Here is a 12,351-nt window from a genome sequence, read left to right on the forward strand (position 1 = left end):
CATGACATCGTGTTTAATATATAATTGTATAATATATTTGGCATAATTACTTATCACTCACCAATTTTTATTTTTCTGTTGACCTCATTGTTTTTTTTTTTTCAAATAAAGGAGAAAAACGCTAACTAAGCACTTTGTACATACCGCACATAAAATGTAATGTGCACGAGAATACACGTGTGTACACCGTAAAAATATATATGAATGACCTATCTCATATTAACAGTAAAACATATTAACAAATGAGATTAACGATTTTTTTCATAATAATAAATGGGTGTATATATATATATATATATATTATATTGTATGTCTTAATAATTAAAACGCATATTATTCGGGTGATCAGAATTTCGTGTTACGAAAATTACAGAGATATCATAAGAATCGTATTATATTATCGTTTTTTATTTATTAAATATTTTTATGATAACCCCGTAATTTTTGTAACACGAATTTTTAATCACTCCTCCGTATATTACAATATAATTTCATAGCACCACTGTTGCACATCATTTTTTTACAGTGAATATATTTCCTAAAACTCGCGGATCGTAACTTATGAGTTGGGTACGATAATCACGGATATTATATTTCTTACGAATTAATTAATCTTCACAAACCAATTATTGCGGGGGGCCGTATCGATGTCGCGCAATATATCATTCGGTGACCTTGCAGGATTTTATGTCAATATATCTCTTACAAGATCTTCTTTCGGTTTTAAATTTAACCCCTGTCCGAGCAGTAAAAATGAATAAAATCTACCACAATACGACGTATGTACCATGTATTATATTCATCGCTAAACTAGTAACGTTTACCGACATCCTGTCGATGCATCCTCGTCAGTAAAAGCTGAATAAATAATATTATATAACTGCAATAAGACTATATTATAAGATGATATACGATTTGTGTTCCTTTCAACCGTATTATCGTGCAGACTTCAAAGTGCAAGTACAATCGTAAAATAATGAAATAGATATAAATACTACTGGAGTACAAACCATATATGACATAATACAATTTTTGACATTATAATGTCAATGGTTATGGTTATTCCTAATTGGTTATAAACTAGCGTGTGAGGGGTAACCGCGACGGTAGGCTTTCATATTAATTATAATCCGTACATTACCAAGGTATAGTTAAAACTATTAAAAGTCATAATTTAAAACTAGCAATAACTACACTGCTGGCCGCACCTATAAAAACGCAGTTACAAAATAATGTGTTCAAAAACGAATGCCGTTTGTTCCGAACCCTAAAAAAGAAAAAGCCAGAGTCGACTACTTGCAGGTTAATGTTTTACTACCGAAAATTATATTACGCCGTGGACATGGTTGCTGAACATCTGGCATAGGTCACGTGTCGATGTAAATTGAAACGTCGGGGACACATATTTATTCGTCGTAGCTTACAAGTATTTTCGATATACGCGACTTGTTTTTTTTCCTTCAATTTTTGACGTCTGTGTTTTGTTCATTCGTAAAACGTTTCGTGTATAGACGCGTCTAGACCAATTATATATTATTATTATTAAGTCGCGATGGCGCCGTTTTACGCCGTATAGGTATATATAATAATATAATGTATAATATATATTATGCACGTCATAATAATAATAATCGGTTAATTGAACTGTATATATATATACATGTAAATTAATTTGGTTATTAAGCACCTATGGCATTCGTACATGTTTATACTGTTTAATAATATATTTATGTCATAATATTCATAATATGTGGTTATGAATATTATTATTTACTTAACGGTATACTTATAAAACGAATAGAAAAAAAAACTTACAACGACGAGCGAGTTGTAATTATAATGCCATATTAATATAATATTATACAATCGTGTATGTGTACATTGTATAATATATTATTACGTTGCACTTTTGGACGTCGTAGGGCGTTATAAGCCGAAAAATCGTCGGACGGAAAAATAAAAAAACGTCTTTCCGTTTTGCCCCGGGTCACGGGTCTCATCGTCAACCAGTCGGTTCCCCGTTAAAATAGGACGGGTTCATTTTGCGTATAATATTATAATGACAAAGCCGAATCGTAGTATGGTACGGTATAAGTAGGTATTATATTCACTGCTGAAGGCATCATATGCATACAGGACAACCGTCGTCGCTCGTACAGATATTTGGGCGAAAACCAGTTCGAGGGGTACTAATGTGCTGTTTTCAACGCCATTATGATATTTTAAATAGACGAAAACCGAGCGCCGGGTCCCGGGGAACCGTGATTAGCGCGCTAAACATCGCTAACCGAATGATTAACGAGACATGACCACGTACAATGTGAGCAAACAAGTATCTTATTATTATTATATAGTATTCATTTTTTTGTTTTTTTTTTCAACAATCATAATTACCTACACAGCTTTGTACAAGGTATAAAAGTCTCGCTAGACGGAACAAACGCGAGTTTTCAATTTTTTTCGATTTAAAAACTGAGCATAACATTATAATTTAATGTTTAAACCTCAACAACACCATTCTCATTTATTCAACAAACCAGCAGCTGTAAATATTGCTTTTATGCGTACCTATACGTATATACGTTACGATATCATTATTTTTATTCTAATATTATTCACGACTGTGCAGGAGTAACATAATATATTATACGTATATATGTACACGAGTTAATTAATCGCAGTAGTAGTCCAACTCAAACACATTACTACAGTCTTACTAAGTCGTCTAAGCCTAAGAATATAATATAATATACACTGCAGTCAAGTAAATTATTATTATTACTATCCGAAATTATAGTCAAACGCGCCAAGTATATCACGACCTCGACGCGAGCACATATATAATACGATTGTATATAATATATAAGATTTTAAAATACCCGCGACAGAGCTGCTGCGGCCACATATTATAAGATATATGTAAGTTATATTCATAATTTTATACCGTTGAAAACCTCTTTTCTTTTTTAACCGTCGACACTGGTTTTTTATATTTTAAAGCGTATATAGTGGCACTTGTACGTAAAAAATAACAACAACAACAACAACAAAACAGCACAGGGCTTATAGTAATTCGGGGTTCGGGCGGCGTATGAAGATGATGACTTTCGTCTGCTGACAGAGTAACAGTGACAGGCCATCTCGGCGACTATGCGATATGTGTGTGTGTGTATATGACTATAATCCCGCACTCCGAAGTCTTCTAATTTAAACCCCGTCACGTGCATAACATCCCCTCATCCCTTCAACCACTACTCACACATTCATCACCCCTGTACGCCACTGTTACTCGGCTCGATTCAAACCCAATTATATTCAATATGATGAGGCACACGTATATATATATATTCAGTATACACCTATAGTGTGTACACATTACACACGGTTTCTCACGAACACGACACTGCAACTACACTCACCGTTTTAATTTAATATAATACATTTATTATATACGTATATATTATTTTTATAATGCATCAGGAACGGTGCTGCGCGTAAAACCTGTTGGGCAATATAATAATAATAATAATGACAAACGACATAACCCCATCGGTCGGCCGACTATTGTGCGGGTCATGTGCGCCCCGGCCGGCAGACCAATACACGCGATGTATCCTCTCTCTGGAAACGTTCGACGGAACGCTCAACGGTGTACAAGACGTCCCGTATTTCATTATTATTATGGTTTTATTGAGGTACGTGTGTGTCGAGAATGGTATATTGCAGACGACTTATTATTATTATTATGTAAAGCACTAAAGCGTACAACAATTATTGTATTATACCACTAACCCCGACGGCCAATACAGTAGCCACGTAGGAATGACGTCGATCATTATTGTATTTTTATTTTCAAAGCTACTGAACGTTGTAGTATACGAGTATAATACATCATATCATTAATCGTAATGTACTATCAATAGAGAAAGAGAGAATGAGAAAGTGAAATAGAGGATCGTTCGGACAAAGCATTTTTTTTAATTTTTTTTTTCTAAAACGTACCTACAGGATTTATTGGACCGTATAGAGCGCATTTTATCATTATGTCATAATAATATGTATATATATACATATTGTACGTAATACCCAATAAGTGTGAACCGTGTGCCTCCGAATGAGGTTCGTCCTCTCAACGGTAGCGAAACATATAATATCGTTATTTATTATTATATTATTTTATGGCATTTACAAGAGTGTAAAATGTGCACAGAATTACAGGTCGGGGTATATTACTACCTCGAAGTCACGGACGCGGTGCGGCTTACAAACGAATATTACATAAATAATATATAATAATATATGTTCGTTTCGTATATATATAGGTCGTATAATAGGATACATTGTGACCGACGGAGTTGGAGTGAAGTGGATCTACGGGGGTCGGAAATTGTCACAGTTCGATGGCCAGATGGCCATGTTTCGGGTAAAACTTTTGAAAACGTGCGGACTTGCGGGAAAAGACGACGACGACCGCGACGGTGGTACATACGACGACATGAGTCGCGCTATATATTATATATTATGTGGTAAAGTGAGGCCAATTTGAGGGGGGGGGGAGTAAGTTAAGGTTTATTTTTACAGCCGTGCGGTGGTCAGGGGTGCTCAGGAAAAAATAAATATATCACGAAAAGCCGGTCGACTGCGTATATAATCCCGACCACATGGCGCACCCGCAGAGTAGCGAGTCGGTGGATACATATATATATATACATATTAGGTATACATTATTATTATGTACGGTACGACACACACATTATAATATATAATATACATGTGTAGCAGCGGCAGTCGTATATAACCCGCCGATGAGATATTTATTGCCCGCGCTGTAAGCCAGCCCCGGCTGCACCCGGCCAGCACGGTTTTTCGAAATTCCAACGACCTACAATATAATATTATATTATGTATAATAGCTAACGACCATCTGCGCGGCAACGTGCGTTCGTCCGCCGCCGCTGCCACAGTTGTAGACTACGACTGCGACGTAGATTCATCTCCGACGACTGCGGACACCGCGAGCGTCTTTCGCGCCTGCACAACGCACTTCCTTCCGACGATCACACCACTCTTCATAATATTAACAATAACCATAATCAAAATAATATAAAAACGTATATATAACTAACGCCTCTCACTGCACCCCTACTGCCTCTTACCGGATGTAACGGTCCCGTGTATTTATTATTATTGTATTATATATACTATATAGTATACCTACTACGTGTGCGCCTATTGTATATGTCGGTGGCGGTGGGTTGGGCTCATCGCCGCCGTCGTCTTATAGGTACAGGTGATAGGGTTAATAGAAAACGATAATAAAAAATAATTTTTTTAAAAAAAACCACTTTTTATACACACACTCACGCGCGCGCCAGTTTTAACGCGTTTCCAACGAGATTGAATTAAACATGTACGTATACATTACCGTACATTATATGTTATATGATGAGATAAATTGATACAATGCGTTAAATTATTATTTTCACGCTTATAATGTTACCATGAATTTTGATGTACAATTAAGCCATCTACAGACCCTGTGTACGTTTCGACGGATTTACGGTTCAGCTGCAGGCCTGCATGCTGCAGATTTATATTAATTGCAGGACATTTGTTTTTAATCAGTGTTGCCGCGAATCCGGAATAGTTTCGGTGAATATACAACATACATAATAAATAATAGCAAATTATATTGATCACAGTTTTGGGAAATGTCGGCTCGGTGACTCGCATTTTTGTCTGCCGTATATAGTAGCATATATTATAATTGTTTCATCCCTCCCGCGAGCCGGTCATGTGCAGAATACGTATACTACATTTACGTTAGTCATCGTCTATTATAATCTCTCCGTATCCGAGTCTTATTCCGCAATAATTCACTGTAGTAAAAGCTAGTATTAGCTATTAATAATAGTTACAACTAGCTGTTAAGTATAGGTACCCGCGGTGAAAACGTTATTTTTCATAAGCAGCTGCTTATAATAATAATTGTGATTTTCTTCAACTTTTTCCGAAATGTTTTGAAATGATAATTCGTGCGCTTATGTAAATTCTGTAATGTAAGTACCTATATATCTACTACGTCTGCGTTTTACTAGTACAGTGTTATGTGTGTATATAATAAGATATATATTATATATAATACCATACGCACGCGTCTCTTCTTCAGTCCTACACAAACATGCTATTTTTAAAACTACTAAAAATATTTTTTTCTCATGACGGTGAAACTAATTTATGTTAAATTAAACCGTTAATACGAACTTTCTACGTTTTCTGCCTGTTATTGGCCATATTGTTCAAACTTGAAATTAAAAATAACCGTATAGAAACTCATCGAGGTGTTTTGATTATAAACGCAGTAAAATATGAAGCTTGATGTGTTTATGTACCTATATACCATATACCTAATAATAATACAGTCATTTTATTACTCAAGATTCGTAAAGTGCTATTATATGATTTTAGAATCAAACTGTGTAAAAGTACCCTTTCAAATAATTCGTATAGGCGTGAAGGACGAGGGGAGAGTAAAAATAAAAACGAAAATTAAGTCTGATTTTTATTTTTTACGGCACCAGTTTCCGTGTTTGGACACAAACACGAAGAGGGTCGTTCGAGTGATAAAACACCCTTGAGGAGTAAAGAAAAAAATATATAGTGGAAACGCATTAAACCGGCGCCCGGCGCGGGGCGCCACTTAAAATCAATCCTTGTTCAAAGATAACTTCCCACAGACTCCCGCACACCCGACACGTGACATGAGATGGTACAGCGATAACTTCGTTTTTAATGTAATATAAAAGAAAATTAAATATTTGGTTGGAACTAAAATGTTTGAAAAAATTATTGAGTTCCAATTCTTGAAACTAAATTTATTTTACAAAATGTCATAACATCAAACTACGTCTTTGTTTATCTCTATATTATACAAGCTTTTTCTTTTTATATGATATTAGATATTTCAACCGTTATGAAAGTATATAACATTAATGATATAATATACAATTTTCGGTGATGATTACTTTTTAATATTTTATTGAAAGTTTGAGTTTGTATAAATTTAAAACGTTATTACGTAAGGTCTATAACATTATTTTTTATCATTAAATAAATATTTACAAATTATTATAGTACCCTGTACATCTATATAGTTGTATAAGCTATATTCTACAAACATACCAATTAGGTATATCTTCCTACCGATAAAAAAAAAATTAGTAACTCATTCACTAAGAAATGGATATACCTACTTCGAACAATAAAAAACATCTGTTATGTTTAGACCTTACACGTTTGATATGTTACAAAGATGCATAAAAACGAGGGAAAGAAGAAATGACTATAATATAGGTAGTCACATAATACATGGTACTTTGGTTTCGAAACGTTATTATTTTATCATAATGGACCTATAGACTATAATAACAGTATAGATTAAATGTATAATTATAAATACGAATAAACAATATTAAATAAACAATTGTTGCATTATATATTATAAGAGCTGTATAAATAATATAAATAATATACATGTACCTATACACACCATAAATTATTATAAATCTGTAAACTTAAAGTTTAGTTGATTAATAAGTCAAATGTTTCAAGTATATGTAGTAACTAAATTAAATGTATACATAAAAAAAATCATAGCAACTAGGTACTCACAATTTAATAATATTATTAGGTACACATGATTTGAATAAACCTGAATAATTAATTAAACATAAAAAAAATAATAAAATTTAAAGGCTATTAAAGTTGAATACAAATTATCATATATTACGTGACATTGTGGCAAAGCAATATGAATATTTTATGAGTATACAGCACTTTGTGAGTTTTATCCGTTCCACGAATAAACTAAAACTACGGAAATACTACAAAACCAAAATATAGTATATTAATTGGTCTTAGTGTGATAATACTCATAGAAAATAATAAGTTAAAATATAAAAATTAATTTTTCAAAGAGTACAGATAAAATAGAGTTTTAAAAAACACCCAAGGTGGCATTCTATATATATATTATAAATATACTTATGATGCTTGACTAAGAAAAACTTTAACATGCATATAGATGCTATTTCTGTTTTAGGAGGTTGACACATTTTTACGGCAATCTACCAAATATGTGCTCTAAGCAATACAAACACGGTTAACGGTAAAGTGACTAAAGTATAGTAACTAGTAATATAAATTTGTTTTTATTTTTATGATGTTTGGTTAGTTCATTTCCCGTACGAGAAACAAACAATAAATTCCTTCTATAGTTAGTGTCTGTTTGCTTTAATTATTGTACTATAGAGATGACAATATGATGTGAGATAGGAAAAACAGTATAATTATTGTGAGAAAATCGTGTTGTAATCGTCAAGAGTGACACTGACGGCAGTAGATCATAAAACGAAAGAACAACGAAAAAAATATCTTGTTAACAATATAATATCGTTATTACCACGGGGGAGCTATATAACAGTATATATTCTCGTTTAGGTGCGTGTTCGCAGTGACCAAGAAGTCATAAATTTATCATAATGAAAATAAACACGTATCGGTACACGCAGGCTTTCGGTATGTAAAAAAAAAAAATAATAATAATAATAATAATAACAAGGCGAGAGCTGACCGTGCAGATTTAAATTTTTGCATGTTTTTTTCCGTCTACAATCAATCCTGCCGTTAACATAATTCTTCGTATTTTCCCTCCACATTCTTTCGGATGTTTTTTTTAACATTCTGTCATAAAATGAATAAACAACTTGACTTAAATATACATACAGTCAGAAAATACATAATATACATTGTCCGGACAGTCTAGATAAGGCATTAATGCAAACAAGTGCTTGTAATGTTTTGTTGTAATACATTCTTTCGATTTAAGTATAGGTCTAACCTCTATTTAGATACTTATTGCACGTTCTTGACGTCTCTAATTTTTAATGTGTTAAATTAAGGAAAAGCACAAAAAAAAATTATCGAGTTGAGAATTGTCCAAATTGTTCATAGAAACGTTAAAAGTATTTAATAGTCAATAATGAAATAGTTGACAATTTTAATTTATTTTTCAAATTAAAACTTTTAGTTAGTAAAACGATTATTATGTATAATATTATACAATACTAATAAATTAAAATGAATTAATGAAAAAATACAAAAAAAAACTTGCACATTACTAGAATAGTAGTAGACAATAATTATTATTACTATGTTATTGAATAATATACTACTGCCGGCATATAAAGTAAAATATTATTATAAGGACAACTTACAGGTAATGTTCATAAAATTATTTATTGTTTTTTTTTTTACGTGCACCGTCAAAACATTTTAAAACTTATAAGCTAAATTATATACATGTGTACACTGCGAGTTATGAGTCTATTGTATTCGAATCTTTTTTTTTAATGCATAACACATTAGATCGAATTTATGTTGATTCAAACATAATTCCAAAAAGCAAATAAAAGACTAGACCAGCATAACAAATTTGATTCCAGTTGTGGTAGATGACAATCGGTTACTAATCGAGTGCCATATTAATAATAATAATTCAAGAGGAGGTACAATGGAAACGAAAAATAAACATAAGTATATGTAAATAATGGAAAAAAATAAAACAAATAAATAAAAATTGAATACCTATAAGTACCTAGTGCATAATAAAAAATATAATATTTTTGTTCGCTGTTATGCGACCTAATAAAACTTTTTTATAATAATACAAATATGCCACACATTTATGTAATATAATATATTATCTATATTTCAACTTATAATATTATGAATGGTGGCAACCATAATAATATTATTATGGTTGTATTATTATCGATGTTCGTAGAAAATTTTACATGCATGCACGTGTTCATTTCTAGGTATCCTTATATTTTATCTGATAATTATTGATAATATACAAAACGAAAAACTGCGAAGTAGAACAATCATAATAGCTAATAGGTATATTAACTAGTAAGTAATAACTAATAACTAATAACTGTACCAATGGTTATAATGGTTGGTATACACGTATTGCACGTATGTATAAATTATACTAAACTGTGTTTAATGACAAATATTAATATTTAAAACATGGGAAGGTAATTAATAAAAAAAAATTCATTGTTTTTCTTATTTCTTCGAAATTGTTTCATAATAAGTTATATTATGCTGTATAGCTATTGGTCGATTTACAATAAAATAAACATAAATCTCAAACATAGAACTATGCAATGCAGTAAAACATTTTTACGAGGTCCGTTTTACATTCTAGTATTCTACTAGAAATTGTATATTTATTTTGAGATTAATATGAACAATTTTTATGTATTAAATATTATTTAAAAAAAAAATGTATTTAATATGTTGACGAAATTATAAATAACATTGCAAGTAGTAAAGTAAATGTACGTAAAAACACATTTTGTTTCAATTTTATTCGATATCTCCTTATAGTCTATAGAAGTCGACCTATAGGTTATAAGTTATATCTATATAGATATATATAATATAATATAATATACAATATATATATATATTACTGATTGAAAATCATAGAAAATTATTCTCGTGAAATGTGAATAAGTAATCAATTATCATTAACCAGCTTTGAGTCTTCGACTAAACCCGTGATAACCAAAAAATTTTATTGTTGTACACTTATTATACCTATTATGTTGCAACTTTATTAAGTAAGTTAATTTTAAATTAAAATAATAATTGAAACCTGTTCTTATGTAATAATAAAAATTGAATAAAAAAGTTTTATATTTTTAAGAGTAAACTGAGATTATTACCTAGTAAAACATTGGCTTAGTAAAGTTGCGAAAAGGAATGAGAGATCGAGAGAAATGATACAGACTAAAATTAACATCACAGCCAACAGGTATATATTATTCGCATTGCGCGCCACATGTCTCATTCAACTATTTTTTTTAACCAAACAAACAAAACATTTTTTTTAGTTTATTAACCGTTCGAAATGTATAATTAAAACTATTGCATCATAAGCTTAAACATAAAGCTTTGGAAGTATAAAATATAAGCTAACCTAATTATAGATATTTTTAATTTTAAAGAAAATTTAAAAAATATAATATAGGTAGCCTTCGAGGTGTACCTATTTTTATTCAGATGCATGGTTTTGAAACGGATCTATTCCTAATATAAACCAACGACCTAATTCCAACCATACTTCTTTATTCATTAGTATCGACGATCAGATGTTTTCGGATTATCACAGAACAACTCGAGTTGATAAGTAAACAATCAACTTATTTAAATACGTCATGTTTAGATCGTCAGTAAACGGTAAATGTTTTCAATGAAAGATTGAAAACGATACTTATTGTTATTGAATAAAAAAAAAAATGCAATACCAACTGCCTACTTGTACCTACCTACTACCAAATATGGTATACATAGGTACAGTAACCGGGTCCACGTTAAGTGAGAGTTTTGTAATGCGAGGTTTTGTGTATATTATTATATATAGATAGACGTATTACAAAGATAAGATTCCATCGACTTACCCAAATCTTCGACGAGTCTGAGCATGACCCCTCCGATGTGGAGGTCACCCTTAACCCGCAGCGTCCGTTCCACCTGCAGATCGGACACGTAGATCTGCAGGTTCCAAGAACCGTCGCCGATGATGAACCCGTTGGTGGCGGTCATATCGTTGGTCGTACGAAAATCAAAAATGTAAAACAAAAAACAAAAAACAAAAACAAATAGGAATTGTTATTAAATATATTTTTTTTTTTTTTTAAAAAAACGGTACGCGATGTCGGCAGTATATTGGATCGGGGGTGGGGTTAAGCGAGGGGCGGTAAAAAGTTCGGTCGCGCCGCGGTCAACGGCGAGAGATCGGCCGCATGGTCGAAAATCGTGTCTGGGCCGTCGGTGTCGTGGTGTCTCGCGATCGCGAGTTTTTTTTTATTACGATTAAAAAAAAAAAGAGAAAAAAACGTACTCGAATAATATCGTTTATAAATAAAAAATACTGTGAGGAGCGGCGAACGCGGTGTGCGAATGCGGTTCGGCACGACGTACACGACAATCTGCGGCGGCGGCCGTTTGCGTACTGAGCACTGGCGGAGCACTCCTACTCGGCGGCGGTCGTAGTGGTCGTGGCCGTCGGTGCGGCGCGGCGGACACGTGATAACGCGGACGTCTACAAACATTTATTATTATTATTATTTATTTTTTCTCCGTACCGTCGGAGAGAGCGCTGCCGTCGTCGGCACGCCGCAGCCGTGCTGTGTGCCATAGCGATGGTACGGTACGCCGTGTCCGGAGGTGGAGGGGAGGATGGCACGAAACCGGCCGCCGACGCGGCGTCGACCGTCG

General features: G+C 32.8%; 1 protein-coding gene across 1 annotated transcript in view; it reads right to left on the minus strand.

Annotated features, from left to right (window-relative positions):
* The window catches only part of LOC114122069 (unc-112-related protein-like), a 90,059-nt gene extending 77,922 nt beyond the window's left edge, over window positions 1–12,137 (minus strand). The window contains 1 exon segment of the mRNA XM_027984621.2: window positions 11,532–12,137. Coding sequence (XP_027840422.2) covers window positions 11,532–11,676 — 145 coding nt within the window. The 5' untranslated portion in view covers window positions 11,677–12,137.
* Between the last annotated feature and the right edge of the window lie 214 nt (window positions 12,138–12,351).

This window comes from Aphis gossypii, chromosome X, assembly GCF_020184175.1.
Source record: "Aphis gossypii isolate Hap1 chromosome X, ASM2018417v2, whole genome shotgun sequence".
In the NCBI taxonomy this organism is placed as follows: domain Eukaryota; kingdom Metazoa; phylum Arthropoda; class Insecta; order Hemiptera; family Aphididae; genus Aphis; species Aphis gossypii.